Source organism: Gymnogyps californianus, chromosome 6 (genome assembly GCF_018139145.2).
Source record: "Gymnogyps californianus isolate 813 chromosome 6, ASM1813914v2, whole genome shotgun sequence".
Lineage (NCBI taxonomy): Eukaryota > Metazoa > Chordata > Aves > Accipitriformes > Cathartidae > Gymnogyps > Gymnogyps californianus.
The window spans coordinates 30,881,946-30,901,289 of NC_059476.1; the positions used below are offsets into that span (position 1 = coordinate 30,881,946).

The 19,344-nt window shown below is 41.9% G+C and overlaps 1 protein-coding gene across 1 annotated transcript; it reads left to right on the forward strand.

Moving 5' to 3' along the window:
* The first annotated feature begins 638 nt into the window (after nt 1–638).
* RGR (retinal G protein coupled receptor) lies at nt 639–18,170 on the forward strand. Its single transcript, XM_050899362.1, has 7 exons — nt 639–717; nt 3,751–3,907; nt 5,593–5,714; nt 14,562–14,715; nt 15,297–15,414; nt 16,980–17,093; nt 18,027–18,170. The coding sequence occupies exons 1-7, from the start codon at nt 639–641 to the stop codon at nt 18,168–18,170; spliced, it is 888 nt and encodes a 295-aa protein (XP_050755319.1).
* Nucleotides 18,171–19,344: the final 1,174 nt, after the last annotated feature.

Consider the following 19,344-nt stretch of genomic DNA (forward strand, 5'->3'; position numbering starts at 1 on the left):
GCCCAAAATCAGTAATTTGTAAGTTTGCCTTTAATCAGGCTGTGCCAGTATGCACCTTAATTTAAGCCTCAGTTATGAAGAGGAGATATATTAATATACAGAATAGTCATTGTCAGAAAAATACACCGGCCAGTTTCTAAAAAAGGGGTGAGGGGAAGACCTATATGCTGCAGAAATTCTTGGTTCATACTTTTCCCCTAATTACCAACTTAATGAGTGCCCCTTTGTTTTTCAGGTCACTCCCCAATTATATATTACATGTTTCCTTCATTCCACAACCTTTAATTCTTTTCCAGTGTTGCAGAATTAACTGGACAGAGTTCTTAATCTTGTCTCCACAAAGAACTTGTTGTGATTGCAATGAATGCTTTCATTTTGCTGGTGTTTGAAATACGATTTGCAGGGGAAGGGGGAGTGCGGGTTGATGCTAGTCCCATCATTAATAACATTCTTGCAGGGATTGTAGTGGTGGGAGTAAAAACCCCAAAGCTTTTATATAATAATGAGCATGTGTCTGCATGTGAGCAGCTCCTTTAAGAAGCCTTGGGCTAGTGGAAGAAGGGGGATCCAGAGAAAAGGCAGCCCTACAGCTATAACAGAGGGCAGAGGTTAAAACTGTTGGCATTTTTATCGCAAGTATGGTCACTGCATACCCTCTCCCTGAAGGCTTCACTGAATTAGAGGTGTTTGCCATCGGCACTGCCCTGCTGGTAGAAGGTAAGCTCGGTGCGGGACCTCAGCAGCAATAAGATTTTTGCCCCTATTATTCCTGGTGGGAGGGGGAAGGACAATTGAAGCAAACAGCAGCATTTGTGGTATGCTGACCCAGACCTATGGTGGTTACTGTGGCTACATCACCAGTACTTCTGGTGAGTAAATCAGGGTGAGCTGCAAGCTGTTTGCAGTGAAGATCTGCTCTGTATACATAGCTGCCCTATGGCAGGAAAGTACTTGCTACTTAGCTTTCTTATCAAGAATTTGGGATGTAAGATTTTGTTGTTGACTTTTAAAGGCAATTTTATCTTCCTTGGGGGAAGGATGTTGAAATGGCTGATAATCTCTCAATAAAACTGGGCTGCTTGTTTTGTGGGTTGTGATGGCCATCTTATAATCAAAGATGATAGGTCCAAAATAGCCTGTTAACTGTTAGCATACATCCAGATTACATTGGTAGCACTGCAATTAATGGCTGCTGGGTAAAAGTAACAAACAGAAATATATGTGCATGAGATTCAAAAGCTCTCACAGTGTTAAGAAGCAAAATTTGAGGTAGGAGACCATATTCATTTAATTTAGCCAATGTGGGCTTTTCTTAAGGCATATGCCACTTTGTTGAGAGACTGCAACAAAACTGTGAATTTGTACCTACCTGGCAGCTAGCAAAGGACAGGCTTGTAGCTAGGATTATTTCCATGTCAGTCACTGGTGTCTCTTCTGAGTTACATCCCAGTCAGGGCCTGGGACCCCATCCCTGCACAGTGCTGCTCAGCTGGGGATGCAGGGATCGTGGGGCCCAACAGTAGAGGAGAAGCTGTAAGCACAATCAGAATGGGATAAATGCTCATCAGCTCACGCCATGAACGTGGAGCATGGTAGAAAGTAGGGTGCTTGCCCTCTTCTTGCAGGCGAGCTCAGCTGGAAGGCAGCATTGTAGCTGCCTGCAAAGGAAAGCTGGAACAGCTGTGTCAGAAACTCTTCTTTGGAAGAGAGAGAGAGAGAAGAAAAAGGCTCTAATTCTGGCCCATGGGCGAGCTGCTGCCTAAACAGAGAGTTCAGGGCTAAACATGGCCAACAGCCATTAAGCCATCTGCAGGGCCTGGCAGGTCCTGGCATGAATTTGCACTTTGTTACTGAGGGGCGAGAAGCAGCAGGAGGACAGGGACACCATGGGGTGCTGGCAGAGCCCACCAACCAGGGTCCTGCTGGGGAACGGCTGGCTTTGGTACCACGGCCCTGCCGGCCCTCACCTGCCCACCCACCCACCTGTGTCTGGGGGCTGCAGCCTGCCAGGAACCTGCAGTTGTTGATGTCCAAGCAAAGTACCTGCTGGTAACCTTCACTTAAAACTAGATGTGGTCTAACACATTTATGTTTTACTAAACACAAGTATTTTCTATAGGGTTTTAGGCAGAATGTGCCCAGCGGATTGGCAATAAAACTTTATCTTTGTCATCTGACTTAGAAGATCAAACTAAATAATTAAAGATTAATTCACTTTCTCAAAAACTCTGAGAGAAGGGCAATGAAGATGTCCTTTCTTGCTGCAGTTTCTAAGTACAGTTTGCAAAAAAGTTCTGGGGAAGACGAAAACCTTGCATTCACGTTATTAACTGGACACATTTACTGTTCTAAAAATGAAAACTCAAAGCTTTTTTTTTAATTTAGTAAGTTCTCTATTTGTACAGTCATGCTGGCCTTCAAGAAATTAGAGTGGGGTGAAGCCTGGAGCTTCCAAAAACAGGGGAAAGATAGAAAAAAGTTGATATAGTAATAACTCTTCAGCTCTACTCTAAATATGGTCACAACATACGTCTCCTAAAGGCTTCACTGCATTTGGGAGAGGTGGCAGCAATTTTATCCTGTGGGTGGGAGGTAAGCTGGCAGGGAGGAAATAAGAATAGCAGATCTCAAATGGCTCCAAATATTTCTCCTGGAAATATTTTGTTATACATTGTGTAATGAAAGACGCACATCAGCTGTTACTATGGTTATGCCATCAGCCATTAATGCAATTAAGGTAGGAGCAGGATTTCTGACTAGACAAAATCATCCATCTTATGTAACTGCAGAATTAAGACAATGAGCATAAGTAACTACGCTACTTTACAGAATTAGGGGATATGGATTTTTTCTGTGCTACACCATTTCTCTTTCCAAGAAGAACGAAGAAAAAGACATACTGCCTCTCATCTAACTGAGACTTAGAGATGGGATGTTGAGTCAGAGCCTCATCAGAGCTAATTCAGGTCATCTTGCAAAGGACATTAAAGGACAAAGCTTGAGTTTAAACTAGTGAAGAATGGGTTTCAGGGTGGCACAGCTCTGTGCTGGGTGAATAGCTGGGGTTGCTTGGATGCTCCTCTCTAGAGGACGAACATTAACTTATTTTTTTAAATCTATCAGTGACTGCTTTTTATAATTAGATTATTCCTTTCCATGTATAGTCTATTGACGAAGAGCAGTAATAAGATTGAGCTGGTGTGATTCAGGCACTGTCTAGGTTAACCTTAGACAGAAGCCCAAAGAGAGGCAGGCTGACTGAAACACGGCTGAGGGATTTCTATGCTTAAACACAAAAGAATATTACAATTGATATTAAACACAACCCATTTCTCTACCAAAGATAGGCCTGGAGATATGTGCACCAGCAGCATGTGCTGGCTGTCAGCCCCTCTGAAACTGCCTCCTCTGCATCTCCCTCGCTCTGACCCACGTGTCCCTGGATGGAGCCTGGCAATCAGGTTTCTCTATTAAAACAAAACACAGAATTACAAATAAGATTAACCCATTTCTGCTCCACATGACTGGCCATATCCCCGATGCAGTTTGAAGCATTGGCTTCAGCTGTCACCTATGACTTCCCTCCTGAAAGTCTTTGTAACTTGCGTGCAGACTGTGACCACTACAGATTATGTTCCCTGTGCATAAGTTTCCACAGTAATTATTGTTCTCTCATTAAAGAAAACAGCAGTATCATTGTAGATATTTTCCATTTCTAGTTGAATCACACCAAACAATTCTGTATTTCAGCCCTGCTTGGTTTCTGTCTGAATGGCTTGACAATTATTTCTTTCCGAAAAATCAAAGAACTCCGAACACCCAGCAATCTGCTGGTTCTCAGCATTGCACTGGCCGACTGTGGGATCTGCATCAACGCATTCATTGCTGCCTTTTCCAGCTTCCTAAGGTATATCTTCTTTTTCCTAAAGGATGCTCAGAAGAACCACATGAAAATTAACAGCTTAAGTTCTAAGAGGTCAAATCAATTAAATGACTCTCTTTCTAGCATACCACCTAACCAACCTTCTCATTCTCTGAATCTGAAACAGCAAAATGAAACTCTATATAGTCCTACCAGGCAAGTAAAAAAGCAGACTTTACTGCATATAATCACTGACAGATTGTAAGACTGATTATAGAAGCTGACTGATACAGATATTTAACTAGACACCTTTACCAGTGGTTATAGAAGCTACTTGAATATCAAAATAGTAGTACATTTTCATTTGACTAAACCTCTAGCTTGACCCCAAATTTATCTGCAAATCTCTCTGGTTTTTTATGAACCTTTCCATTAAAGCACTTATTTGAGAATTTTGTGGAAAATGAAAATGCAGATCTGTTAGCAGGGAGTTCACATCAGTTATGACACATTTGATTTTTCACATTTTCACATATCAATCATTTAATCAGAGGACAGAAAAAATATCAAGCATTTCAGTGAATAATTACAACAAACAAATCACAAGCAAACCATACTCAAAAAAACCCCCACCACTGTATAAAATAGCTGATGAACAATTCCACCTAAGTAGCATATTTTTAAATCCTGGAAATACCCTTACTAGAGAACAGAAATACCTTTCAAGCCAGAATGTGACCATTTTATTCTCTCTTAATGGATATAAAAACATTTTTGCAAATTAACAAGTCAATAATAAGCTCCAATGAGGCCTTATTCAACACTATTTAACCTCCTGTATAGGTCACTCTTGTTTCAGACACTTATGTCTCACTGAAGTCAATAAAGATGCCTTTACTGAACCAGAGCTGAGAAGCTAAGGTCAATACATCAGAATGAGCTTGGTTTTAACAATTGCAGGACCTTTTCTTTTAAATGGGAGCAGAAGTTTCCCAGCCTCCCAAGCAGTCATCTATCATCTCCTGTTCAAAGGGACTTCCAGGGGGTAGTCTCCTAATGAATTATACTGGTGTTCTGTAAATACATGAGAAAGGAGATTGCTGAAGCTTTCCACCTCACAGCCAGCTTTATGAGCATAAGAGTCAGGTTAGATGAACACAGAAAGAAAAAAAGTCATGGCTCCTTGCCATGGGTGACCAGGATATTGAAGGCACGTGTCAGCAGATGTCTGCTACATGAGACCATCTCATGGATCTTTTCATTCTATGTCTGCAAAGACATTTGGAGGCCTCAGGAGTATTTTTATTTGTTGCGAGCTTTTGTACTGTGTGGCATGGTGAACACTGACTTTCCAAAAGGTTATTACTCATTTGCTATTTTCACATGTTGACAAATTGGCTGCTCCCAGTGGGTGCAAATTTTGAAGATATGGATAACTGGATGAAACGTAGATTTCAAATTAAAAAACCAACTTTCCAATACAAAATGCAGGGTTATATTTTCTTCTCCATATTAAGAGTAAATATAGCTGTTGTACTACATCAGACACCACAGCAAGATAAATGCTGGCAAATACCTAAAGGCAACCACAGTAACATCTTTCACAATGTTTCTCAGACTTAGAAAGCACAGGCACAGGCTATCTTTTTACCCTCTCCGTTAATGCAATTTCCAAACGTGTCTTCACCTTTTTCTATCATTTTCTTAACATATTCCTTGTTTCTTGACAGATACTGGCCCTATGGCTCTGACGGCTGTCAAATTCATGGATTCCAGGGCTTCTTGACAGCGTTAGCCAGCATTAGCTCCAGTGCTGCAGTCGCCTGGGACCGGTATCACCACTACTGTACAAGTAAGGGCTACAATTTACCTAGCAACCTTACCCACATCCTGCTATAAGGCAGCTTACTTAGGTTTCAGAGAATCAAAGCAAGCACATATTTATTATCTGTGTATCTTATATGTAAGTTTATTTATCTTACACACTAGAGATAGAACAAATATAAACAATCTCTTCAAATGACCTCTTCCTGTACGGGGGACACTAACCAACCTTCAGGAGATACTTCCTCTTCCAGATCACACCCAAGTTGTGACCCTCTTGCCATGCTTTCACTTTCTCCATAAATAATCTTCAGTGTCCCAAACAAAATCCAACTCCTCATATTGAAGAAAAAGCTATGCACCTTGGGCTTCCATCCAACACCCTGCTGTGTACCAAACAGATCTTCATGCCCATGCAGAGTTTACTAATTACAGATAAATTTGGTGTAGCTAGAGAGCTGCCTCTGCAGAGAGAGCAGCTGGAACAAAGCCCACGGTAAAGCACTTCTGCAGAGGTACCATCAGGCGGACAGAGCTCAGCCGCCACGCTGCGTGACACACAGGCACTTTGGGGTGCAAGAGCCATCTGTGGGGTTTGTGCTACGTTCCAGGCTCCCTTACGAAGACTGGAACTCGATACATTTGTTCCCAAGCAAGGAACAAATTATTTGCAAGTTTCAATAAAGGTGGCAGAGCTATTTTTAAGTACTGATAAGAGGAGGAATATGTTATCTTTCTTCTCTTAGTGAAGGCTATTTTTTTGTTTTTTCTTGCAATTTAGTTTTTAACTAGCTCTGACACCTTAGCTGGATTTAATGGAAATCTAATATTAGACAGGGAGATCAACCCAGGAAAATAAATTTGCCTTTTTTTGTGGACTTATGAAAGCATATTTTTGATTTAGGTGAGAAATAGAGATTGACAGGATTGTCAAATATATGGATTTATAGAGATAGATATGCTCTGTCTTTTGTCACAGAACTTCCTGCCAGACTTTGGTGGTACTAGATTTGTGCATTCATGTAACACGAGTGGAAATTTCTGCTGAATTAGGGTGCTGAGTTGGATTTGACGTCTGCAGAGACTGCTAGGACTTGTGCTGGGACTCCAGCTGTGCTCCAGCCACCACTGCAGATGGGGAGAACAGGGGAATAACTATTCTCTTAGCACAGAAGTTGGGAAGCACAGCAAGGGGCATTCTCATTTGCTGTAAAACAAACTAGCAGCCTTGTGAGCACTGGAACTGGCAAGATCTGCTTTCTTGTGAATATGGTGCACAGGGATGATGTTCAATTTTGTCTAATAAGATAGACTTGTGCTCACTGCTCTATGGGTGCTTTCACGGGGCCTCACCTCTCCCCAAACACCAACCTTCACAGTAAATGCAGCAACTTAGTACCTGTCAGTCCCCACTTCCCTCTCCAGTTTACTCCTAAGTAGCCAATGTTTTCAAAAGTTATTAGGAAAGGACTGAGTGACAAACACAGGGTGTACAATCTCATGGCCCTCATTAGGAAAAGGGAAAGAGACATGATATGAAATACAAACTTATTCTGAAAGGACATCCTAGCACTCCATAATGCTAGAAATGCCCTAATCTGCACTATTTGGCCATTTTGGCAGTCGTGTGGGAGCTCTGCCACCCGGGAGAAATGGGTGAGTTCCTCCCATGCAGATCTGCAGCTTTCATGTTTCCTGCTAAAGCCAGGCTCTTTCCAGAGGAGTGAGGAGTCCAGAGTGCCTCACATGACCACACCATTCCCCCCAAAATTGTGTCCCTTTGGCAATGTTGATAGACAAATACAGCCCTGCTTTTCTTGTGCTAAAGCACAGGTTGCTCAGACCACTTCACAAAATATTTTCTAAATGAAAGTGTAAAAGTTGGCTGGGGAAGAAACTGCTGAGCTGCAGCACTTCAATCCCCTCCGCCGTTAGCATCCACACAACCTTTCAGGCATGGCCTCCATATGATTAAAGCAGCAAGTGGTAAAACACACCCAGAGCACACAGCGAACATGTTCAATCTGATGATCCTGTTGAGGGTGGAAAGGTTGCCAATTTTTTGTTCTGCAACTTTTGTCAAGAATTCAGTTCAGGCAACGGAAGTGGGTTTTTTTCATGTCCAGACAAAGGCCCCAAATAATGCAGGCTGTAAGCTAAATCCATACTAACATCCTTTGGACTCTGAAATGTGTTTGGAGCTAGAAGAGTAACATCTGTATTTTACAAGAGAGATAGCCTGAAAATAAGCATGTTTTTGGAAAGACATTTTACTCTCCGCAACACTGACTTTAATGCTTTTGTGTTATGCACTTCTCCAGTCAAGAGCATACTACATTAAGAGCACAGGCAGTGAGACCCTAAGGGCACAAGCTTCTTTACTTTGCTCAAATTGTTACTTACTGATGGCCAAACATTGCTGCTATTGCTGAACATTTTGCACAGCAAAACAAAAACAAAAACCCAGAGGGTTTTAAAAGCTCATGCTCTGTGGCTATTTCAGTAAAACCAACCCCTTCTAGTTTCATCCTTCACATGCTGATTGTGAGGAAGATTAAGTCATATTTCATAGATCTGATCTACCAAGCCTACAGGCTATACTGTGTTCTCAATCCATACATTAAACTCCTGTTGACACTGGTGTGAGTTGCATGCCTGTACAGAAGGTACAAAATACCTTTGCCTAAAAAACAAAGCTATCAACCTTTTATCTTCATTCCCTGGAAACTGGTACTCCTTCCAGACTCAATTACATCATCCCCAGTGTTTTTGTTATGTCCTAACAGTTTCCTGAGAAAACCTTTGTTGCAGCATTTCTCAGCTTGACACTTGATTTTCCATATTTCTGAGGAAGAAAGAGCTCATGAGAATGTGAGAGATTACTATGATGATAAGAAAAAACGGGACTTTTCAGCCATTCTGGATGCTAATAACACTAATACGTTCACCAACATCCTGAAAATTAACCAAGGTTTTAAATTTGGAAGTCAATACAACCCTCAGTGACAAAGTGCTAGCCTTTAAAGTGTATTGATAACTAGACATGTCACTCATTAGAAAACGTTTCAAGACATTCTACTCTCCCCCCTCTTGCTTGCTTTCTCCTAGGCAACCATGCTGGGCAACTCTCTCTTCATCCCCTAAATGTGGCTTTGGGGGCTATGAGATGCTACTTTCACAGCAAGGAGGAGAGAACTACAGAAATCTGTAGTCTAAAAGTATGCCATAAGAGGAAGAAAGGCAGGGGAGTCTGAAGGGTTTGAATGTCAATCACTAGCAAGATAGGAAAACAGATTATTGTATTTCAAAATTTGATGATTGGGGGAAAAGGAGAAAACAGAAGCAGTTTTATGTTAGTGCCTGACAGTGAAGGAGGAAAGGGCAAATTCTGAGGAAGCTGTCTATCAATAGGCAAGCATTCAGGACAGAAGATGACATTTTATATCAAGGTAGTCATTGTTAGTTCTCCCTCCCTAGCCATTCAAATGAGGAAAAGGTCCTGAATTATGTTCTTCACATAGCAAGGGAGGAAGGAAGCAGCAGCCTGGGAGGTCTCACTGGAGCTGGAGCTGGGATCAGGCAGGCAGAGGGCAGCGGGTGGACAGCCCAGGGGTTCAGCAACCTGAAAGCAGGCAGCCACCTACCACGGAGATGTCTTTGCTGAAGGCATTTCGATCTAATGCATGGTTCATTTTGGTGAGAGGGCAGCATGCTGCCATCAACAGTTTGTGGAGAGGGGAAGGATTCTGGTCAGTTGTTTTCCTTTAATAACCACAGCATACAGTTACAGTTTTAAAAGGAAAGAAAAAATCTAGAAGATTTTACACTTGCATTTAAGAATTAGGGGGAAATAGAAAATCTGAAGTGATTTATGTCAGTACTTTTCTCAATCTTACAAAAGAAAAGACGAACAAAATCAGCAGGGATTTTGCAGCAGCATTCAATTTCAAGAAGCAGAATTGCAGTGAGTTTTATCTAATCCTTAACATTCAAGGAAATCTAGGTCGTTATATCAGTATTCAAAGATTAGCAAACTACCATTTGCTCCAATTGCAGCTGTCAGCTCTGTCAAATTAGGAGCAAGTCCTTACCTCCTGTCACACTTACTGCAGCCACCCTGCCACACTTCCTTCATCTAGTCTCGCACCTGCATCAGTTTTCCCTGACAAAATGCCAATGTTTATACAGATCTTGCATTTTCACTGAAGCAGGAAGTAATCGCCAAGACAGCTTTATGATCATGGAGAGCCACAGCAAAAAATTAATGGAGTAAAAAATTCCCTTTATTAGGTTATTTTAAAGAGCTTTTTCTAATGATATGCACAAAAGAAGCTATTACGCAGTGCAGCTTTTTTATTCCTACAAAAAATGAATACTTGTGAGCTCCAGTGACTGGTGCTTTTCACACTGCAGATGAAGCAGGTACCAACACCTATTTTACTTATGACTGATACATATTTGCCCTTATAAGACTTTCAGATATTTTTGGTTTTGACAAACTTTGCCAATTTTAAGTGATGCATACCATGAAGTCTGGTACAAGCCATATTGTTCTGGAATATATCAGCTATGATAACTTAACCATTTGCAAGAATGCGGAAAAGGGACTTTTTCCCCTCCATCCTAGAAAATCCTGTTGACCTTTTGTTTGAGAAATTCCTTTTGAACACCAGCCTGAAATCTAGCTGAAAGGTAGCCACTGTGCCAGAGATGTATCTTTTGCTCTTTCTGTGAAAATCAGCTAAATGTTTGACCAATTTATAAATCTTCAAAGAATCTAAATTCATAAATGTCCCCACAGACTAAAGATGGAGAAATAGTTTATGATTATGTACCTAAAAACTGGCCAGCATAATCAAAAGGATTAAGGTTCCATGCTCTATCTAGCACTTTCTAAAATTTAAGCTTTTGACATCACAATTTTAGTAATCTTTAAATGATCGGGGGGGGTTGTTTATAAGAGTGACCTCTTTCTGTTCCAAAGCAATTACAGAAGCCATTTAAAATCCTCTGTATTAATATTTCACTGTATGGAAGAGAGAAGCTTCCTTTTTGCTTTTCAAGGAGAGAAAGCCAGAGCACAAGAGTGATTAGACTTAATAGGACCAAATTGCCAGCACTGGGCCCTAATTAGGAATTATATCCTTAAGCATATGCTGAACTCCATACATACACATTTAACTGAATTAGGACCTACATGGCTATTACATTAAATTTTATCAGGCCAAAAAAGGCATTTAAGGTAAAGCAATAGCCTGCTCTGAACAAAAACAACTGAACTGCTCTCAACTTGCTCTCTTGCTGTTGGCCCTCTCAGAGGAGGACATTTTTGCCATATGAACGGAGCATGATTCTTTCACTGTTCTTGTACCGAAAGTATTTTTTCTGTGTAAAACTAAAATAGTAGCAAGTTTGTTTAATTTCACATTCATTCATTTTTAGCTACTTCTGATGTGTCATTAAATGTTTTCTGCAGGGTCAACAGGCAGCTGATTTCACCAGGACTATTTCACCATTAATCTCATTTTGCAAAAGGCCAAATCCAGAAGGAAAAATTTAATTTTGTTAGTTCTGATTCTCTCCTTTTCTAGTGTCCAAAATAGGACTCCTTAAGGGTGAGGAGAGAGAACATATGAACTCAGCCCCAGAGATGAGCTTTCCAAACACAGGCTGTCAAGACATGCCTGGTGCCAGACTCCATTATTGCATGGTCCTTTTATTCTACATCTAATAAGAAAATGGTGTTCCCTAACACCCATGGAAAAGTAACTAAAATAAACTTTTTCTTACAGTTTTTCATAGAAGAGGCACAAACATTAAAGCAAAAGATTAGGAAAATAAAGGAAAAAAAGAAAGCTAATGGAAATTGAGAAGTGTCATCTCGCTGTGCTCCCCATGGCCCTGCCAGGCGTGTGGGCCTCCCCAGCCGCAGCAGAGGGGGAACCGAGGGCACTGCCAGCCAAAAGCATGGGGAGTTTTCCCCTGAAGTGTCCTATGGGCTGCACTTTTCCTGTTAAAAAACTAAACATAGAAATCTTCATTAAAGCCACTCTTGAGAGAAAATATTTGAAAGCCATTTCAGCAGGAGGCCTCACAACTTTCTTGTTGCCTCCATGCACCCCAGCTGGTAGCACATGGGGCCAGAGGAAAGACGTGGCACCAAGAGACTGGGCACCGTGAAAGACTCCAGAGGTGGTGGGAGCCAGTGGAGCAAGAGCTTCTCCTGCTTTTCTGTGCAAGGCGACAGCAGGGAAGATGAGATTTCCACCAATCCCCCCACGCACGCATGCAGGTAGCTGGATCAGCCGCCCTCTGTCAGTGCAGGCACCCACGGGCTGCCTTCAGCATGCCGCCAACACTGTCCCAGCAGCTGAGGGCAAATTTTGTCAATGGAAGGATCTTTTCCTTACATGCAAAGATCCATAAGGTGCCGGTGTGTGGCTAGGACCCAGCAGCGCTAGAGTGCCTCAGTCAGGGCCCATCGTGTTTTGAGACCTTCACGATATTGCAGTAGTCCATGAAGTGAAAGGATGGGGTGGAAAGAGAGCAAAGTTTCTGCCACAAGATACCACAAAAAATAATTGGTATTAACTATTTTATAGGAATTGCTGAGAAACAAAAAAACCCCAAGATTTAGTTTGGTTTTTTCAGAATATCAGGAGGGCTTACCACTTACAAAATTGTGTTCCCAAAGCAATAAACCTACTTTTGGCATGAGAGTGGTTTAAAAGAAACACAATTCAGATTCAGGTTTCACTGCAGCTGCTTTTGATAATGCCTTTAAAATGTTGCTAGAATATGTAAAACACAAAACAAACCTGACAGCTTATGTAATAAGCTTTGTCCTGATTGAATTTCAAGTTACGGTTGTGTGAAGCCAAGCTACAAGAACCACTATATAGAACACAAATGGAAATGGAAACCTTGGATGAGTAACAACTCTAACATGTTTGTTTGAGCATATACCTAAATAGGATGCAGTTCTGAAAGATACAACTGAGGCTACATTGCTTCTTTGGACTGGGAGATTGAGAATAATTACAAGTTACTAAAAAGTTTGACTCATATTTCTAGGCCTCTAAATCAGAAACCATTCCTTTATTTTCATCTATGTCACTCTAGAGTCATATTATGTCAGTACTACAAAGCAATATTCGAGCCTTTACAGCCAAGTATATCTTCTATGTAGGAATCCTACAAAAGACAGATATTACTCATTATTAATCATTCTTCATTAGTAATTATTAAAAAATAATTTTTAAATTACTAAAAAATCAATAGATTTTTTGGTAACTACTATATTAAAATATAGAGTATTTCATAAAAAGGATATTCTTTACTTTTTCCTTGGTATTTAAATTGCAATGTGTACACCTGTCTTTTCCCATAACTAATTTTTGAACACCTGCACCAAACAATTTTTCCAAGTTGATTTTTAATGCAATTCAAACTCTAATTCTTTTCCCTGAAGAACCTCTGGAAGATAAGAAAAAGGACAGAGGTAGAATCAGCATTCCTGTAAAAGGGCAATTTCACTAACACACCTACTTTATTATCCTTCTTTAAAATATACAAGGACAGTACAACACAAAACAGCTACTGTAGAGTTTGCGGTCCTTCCTGGAGCCGCTGCCTTATGGGGATCTCCAGTCTGTGTGGCGCCCACATGCTCTCCACCCACGAGTCAGCCACGTCTGATCCCATGGCAGGGCCGCACCTCATGTATCTCGCCTCCAATCCTTCACCTTTCTGAGAAAGGTCAGAATTGGCCTGAATCTTCCTGGGCTGCTGTCATGATGCTGCTGTTAAGGGCAGACGAAAAGATTGCTTCCCAACCTCAGTGAAAATTACATCATTACTTCTCCCTAATGAGAGATTTGATTAGAAAGGAGTAGTGGGAAAAGTCACCGTGCTCCTTGCTGGTGCAGCTGGCATCATGGGCTATTCAGCATGGGCATGATTACGGACATTAGCCTCAATAACAAAATTATCCAGGCCTTTTCACATGCAAGCAGCGAGGCTAACACAGTGTCCTGCAGCAGCGGGGAAGGCTGCCTGCCTTCTCCATGAAGAAATACTTCCTGTGTCTTCTGAAGTTTCCAATCTTTCATTGCATTTATTGACCTATTCCTATGGTATTTTATGGAACTGGATGAGATAGGCACAAGTGATCATTTTTATTACAAAATTAGAAAAAAACTACTAATGCTGAGCTTCACATTTCCTGTTCCAGGCTAAGCAATGATCTTAAGGGCAAAATAATTTGACCAGCAGTATTTTTAGAACAAAATCTGTTGTCAGGTTATGTATATATGTTCACATATATATTGATGAGCAGCAATTTTAGAACACGGTACATTTAATATCCACACATGCCCTGCACTCCTGGCAGGGCAGGAAGGAAGTAGGCAGGGGCTGAGGAGTGTGCGCAGAGTCACATTTCTGATCTGACCCACACCCTGCAGTGGGGCTCTAGTTCTTCAAACGTTATTTATTGCATTACCCTGTTCCTTTTACTCTCTGCCTCATCTGAGTCTTTAAACACGTTCTCAAAACACAAGAATATAATGTTTGTAACAGCAGCTGTATCTCCAGTGTGGTACAAAGCTGAGCAGCAATACAGCATTTGTCTAAGTAAAGCACACAAAAGGGAAGTACAATTTGCTGTTTCCTAAAGTCTAAAAGCTTCCTTCATATTTTATGCAAGGTTGATTCCTCCAGACTCAAGTCAGCTTCAGGCTACAAAACACAGACAACTGCTTGTTTCTGCCTGAGGCCCAGGGGCCGGGGCACTTGGCTCTGGCCCCACAGAGCTGGACAGCTTTTCCTGGTGGTTTCATTCCAGGCATGGAGACCCTCTTTTCTTTTCCGACAGGGAGCAAGCTGCAGTGGAGCACGGCTGTCTCCATGATGGTGTTTGCGTGGCTGTTTGCTGCCTTTTGGTCCATGATGCCCTTGCTGGGGTGGGGGGAATACGACTACGAACCCCTCCGAACCTGCTGCACCCTGGACTACAGCAAAGGGGACAGGTGAGGGCCAGGGCCAGCTCCCACGGGAGGGGGGGTGGAGGCTGCCGTCCCCTGGGGTGGCCTCGGCAGCACACCAAAACCCCCAGCTGTCCCCCATCATTGTTGCTGGGACAGATCTCCCTCCCCAGCAGCTAGGGCAAGGCAGGCGCTACCTGAGGCTGCCTTGACCCATGTGGTGGCATGTGGTAACACTGAAGTCAGCTTCCTCCGTGGGAGAGGCTGGTGCTCAGGTTTCTGCTACTCCCTTGCTCATCTATAAGCTGCATCTTTTCTAGGTTTAGGACTTGGAACTCTTTCAGAATGGTTTTGTTTTTATGCAGTCCAGCACAGATGTCTGAGTAGGGATGCTTGGGTTTAGAAACCAAACACCTGTTGTGATTTTCTACAATACTATCCATCCCACACACAACAGCATGGCACAACTTAACCAGCCTTCAGCAAATACTGCATCTAAAGCATGTTGACAAAACTGGTTTTGGCAATTTTAAAACTACAAGTTAATGAATATTTACAGCAAGTTTACAGAGATGCCCTAGAGAGGAATTAACAACCTCTTTTTTTTCCCTCCTCACCCTTTCCAGAAACTATATCACGTTCCTTTTTGCTCTGTCCATTTTCAATTTCATGATCCCGGGCTTCATCATGCTGACAGCCTATCAGTCCATACATCAGAAGTTCAAGAAAAGTGGACACTATAAGGTAAGAAAGCTTCCTCAGTCCCTGCAACTGCCTTGCCAAAATACGGCTGCATCCAATAGAGACAAAGTCCTCAAAAAGCCAATTTCTTTCACAGAGGCTTTTGCTCAGCTCCTTCTGTGCTAACTCCCCAGTGTTACTTGAGTAGGAGGGTAGCACAACACAGATAGGGCCACCCAAAAAGTTTGTGGAAACCCCATCCTTAGAGATTTCAAGATTTGACCAGACAGCCACATCTGCCCCGACCTAGTGCTGTAAACAGTTCCCTGTCAAAGCAAGGGTCGGACTAGTGACCCTGAGGATTCCCCTCCACCAACACCGGTCCAACTCTAGTCACAAAACAAACACACAGCATGCAGAATATTTGCTAATAGCATATCAATATTTATCCAGAGAAACTTTGCTCAGGAAGGATCACTATTTCCTGCTTTGCTGCAGGCTCTTAGCTTATCGCTGAGGAAGTCAGCCAGAACTGCAGCACTGCAAGGAAACACGCAGGCACCCCGTGGGGGGAGAAGGGCCTTCCTATACACGTCGTGTTTACACTTGGCTGAGGAAATTCAGAAACCTTTATGAGCTGGAAACAAAGGAATTGCTCGGGCGTGGCAGGTTTATGAGAATGTAATGTGGTGATTATATGAGTTGTTTCCTTAGGTGCAGGCTATACAGTCTGGGGCACTATGCATGGCTGGCAGGCACAGCCCGACCCCTGCACTGAGTAAAGACAGTCAGTTCTCAAGGGGGATGCTATACTGGCAAAGAGACAGTCAGGCAGACTGGTTTGTAGCTGTCTGGAATAAATACATGTGCCCTCTACATATTTCTTGAACAAATCTCAGTGTTCATTATCATCCTTATTGTTATAAGTCTATTACCTTTTTTTTCGGTGAGTTTATGCAATAGCATGTGATTTCTTTCTTACGATATTCTGTAGCTGTGCAGACTAGTTACGATGCAGAAAATTTAAGGATGAAATTACCGCTTCCCTATTCACTAATATTTATAAGATACTTGGGAACAGCTGGCCATGAACACTATGGATAAGGCCCTAGCATGAAGGACTGAGGAATCCTACTACCACAACACAGATGCCACTGCATCCATCTGTTGCACTGCCATAGTAGTGGCTTCACACAGTTTATCTGTCTGCAAGACCCTCTAAGTCGTCCACAAAATGTTGTTCCTTTTTATCTGTTTTTAAATTTACACATTGCCTTCCCCCTTGAGCAGCAATTACTGGCGATGGCTTCTATGTGTAGCACACACACTGATTTAACTGATCTACCATAAAGTGCTTTGTCACCTCTGCCCAGGAGCAACTGCCACTCCCCACCCGGCACCTGGGAACAGGGCTTTGGGGCTTGCTGCACAGGCAGCCCTCGATGCAGAGGGAGCTGTGCTCGCACACCTCTGACATCAACAGCAAAGCAGCAATGATACGGCATATCCTGCTGGCTGATCCTCTCCTGCTACTGAACACAAACCATGGTCTCACAGGATCTGTCCCATCTGCTTGTTGCAGTTTGCGGTTGTGAAACACAAAGGAATTTATTGCTCTTGTTTTTCAGTTTAATACTGGTTTACCATTGAAGACGCTGGTCATTTGCTGGGGTCCCTATTGCCTTTTGTGCTTCTACGCAGCAGTTGAAAATGTGATGTTCATTTCACCAAAATACCGCATGGTACGTCTATGCCACCCGAGGGAATTCAAACAATGACATTCTCCTTACTCTCCTCTCTCCGTTCCTATGGAACAATGCCAATTTACTCACAATTGGGTTTACTTGTTATAACATATATAACAAGTAGATCGTTTCCTCAAAGCATTCTGTTCATCTACCACTTTTAAGGCAAAACAGCTAAGCACGGTGATATAACAGGCATCATATTGCTGCTTTGATGAAGCAACAATTTGGGAAGTCAAGGGTATTTTTTCTTCAGCAGTCAGTTAGAGGTCTGTAGCCTGTACTGCTTCATGGTTTGTAAGAGCTTTTTATGTCCTTCCTGGAGTCAAGTACCAGCTCAAAATTTTCAATTTTGAAGAGACTGTTTGTCTCGTTCATTTTTCTAATACTTCTCTCTTCTCAGGGAAGCTGCAACTGATCACTCTTCATGTTATGCTGCCTCCTTTTTTCCCCTTTTATTGTGAGTCTTGGCTCCAAGACTGCCCCTGGGACTCAGTAATATCACATCAAACCTTTCAACTTTCATTCAGTCCCCAAAAATCAGCCCAATTTCAGGTCACCAAATGCATTACTGTACTTAGGTATTCAGTATCCCACATAAAATGTGTTAGCAATATCAGCCCACTTAGACATCAGAAGGTGTCCACGGCATACCCTTCACTCCTCCTAAGTGTTTGTATTCCCTCTCAACTGAAATATCCCAGTTTCAGACAATGCTGATCTAAATTCTTTCTCCTGGAGACTATAATTTCCTGAGCAAGGGCCTCCAGCTGACCAAATTGCTTTTACCTCTCATCTCTCTGGGGGTAGCAAGCTACTGCCATTGGAGACAGGCATTTGTTTGATAAAGGAAAACTGAGCCTAGGCTGAAATCAGCCCATTGGCTCCTCAGTGCATTTTCCTATTAATACATATTGTGTCTCATGACAGATTCCTGCCGTTATTGCCAAGACTGTGCCAACAGTGGATGCCTTTGTATATGCCCTGGGGAATGAGAACTACAGAGGAGGAATATGGCAGTTCCTCACAGGACAGAAGATCGAGAAAGCAGAGGTTGATAACAAAACTAAATAACCCATTACGGCATTAAGTGAAATTAATGCAGGTACATCACTGAAAGCAAAACGCTAGAGGAAACTGTGTGCATTCTCTGATATGTCCGTGCAAAGGTGGTTCCACATTGGAGAGGCCGTGCATTGGCTACAAGCAATGAAGTACTGAAAGAAAGCCCTCCAGAAAACTGTCCAAACCATCATGAGCTGCTTGTCAAACAAGCTGCCTTAAACCTGTGTTGATTGTCATCAGTCTCATTTTATATGTCACTGCAAATAAACTATGTGCTGGAAAGCATTTTTTTTCCTGATACACTAACATAAAAGCTCAGCAAATTCACTGCGGCAGGGTATTCATTTATCTAGTGAGGCCTCCTCAAATAAATCTGTGCAGTTTGTCCATATGGTAACGTCTGGATTACTAAAAGATTAAAGGAGTATCCAGTATTACACCACATGTCTGCATAAATAGTTGTTCATCTGAACAACGCATTTTCAATGCACCCAAAATGGGAGTTCCCAAATTTCCATGATGAATCTGCCATCCTAATTCCATAAAAACATTTTAGTGGGCATTTTACCCCAATAAGGAATATTAGCTTGGCTCCTATTCAAATGAATTAGTGTGTGACATTCAGCTCTGTCACACACTAAACTGCATCAGATTTTGCAGCTGCTGCTTACCAGGACAATCAACAAGCTCATAGTCCATCATAAAAACATTCATCTTTTTATCAGACACTGAGCAAAAACTAAAGGGAGGTATGGGTCAGATTCTGTTCTAAAAATGTCACAAGAATAAAAATTAACTTCACATCTGCCATTAAATTCCCCTATCCTCTACATGAGTGAGAACAATCACTGAATTTGTTGTGACTAAAGAGTCTGAGCAATTAAAAAGCCATTTATTTTATAATTATCAGAATTCATATATATTTTAAACTATTAGAAATGTCTTTTTTAAACATTTATATTTGCTCATGTTGCTCACATTGCCTACAGGATGAAAAACTGTCAGTTGATGTTGCCTGTTACTACAGGATGTGTCTCAGAATGACCCATTTGAAAAAAAAAATGTGCATGACACACAGAATGTGAGAGATTGTGCGTATAAAAAGCCAAACCTAATTGATTCTTACAGGGATCGTATGGTTCATTTCCAAGCATTGACAGTGAAAGAGCTTTTGAAGCTAACC

Excerpts from the sequence above, each read along its gene's own strand:
- RGR (XM_050899362.1), top strand. The coding sequence starts at position 639 with ATGGTCACTGCATACCCTCTCCCTGAAGGCTTCACTGAATTAGAGGTG. Across the intron at positions 718-3,750 it reads CACTGCCCTGCTGGTAGAAG|CCCTGCTTGGTTTCTGTCTG; the intron begins GTAAGCTCGGTG and ends TCTGTATTTCAG. Across the intron at positions 17,094-18,026 it reads TTTCACCAAAATACCGCATG|ATTCCTGCCGTTATTGCCAA; the intron begins GTACGTCTATGC and ends GTCTCATGACAG.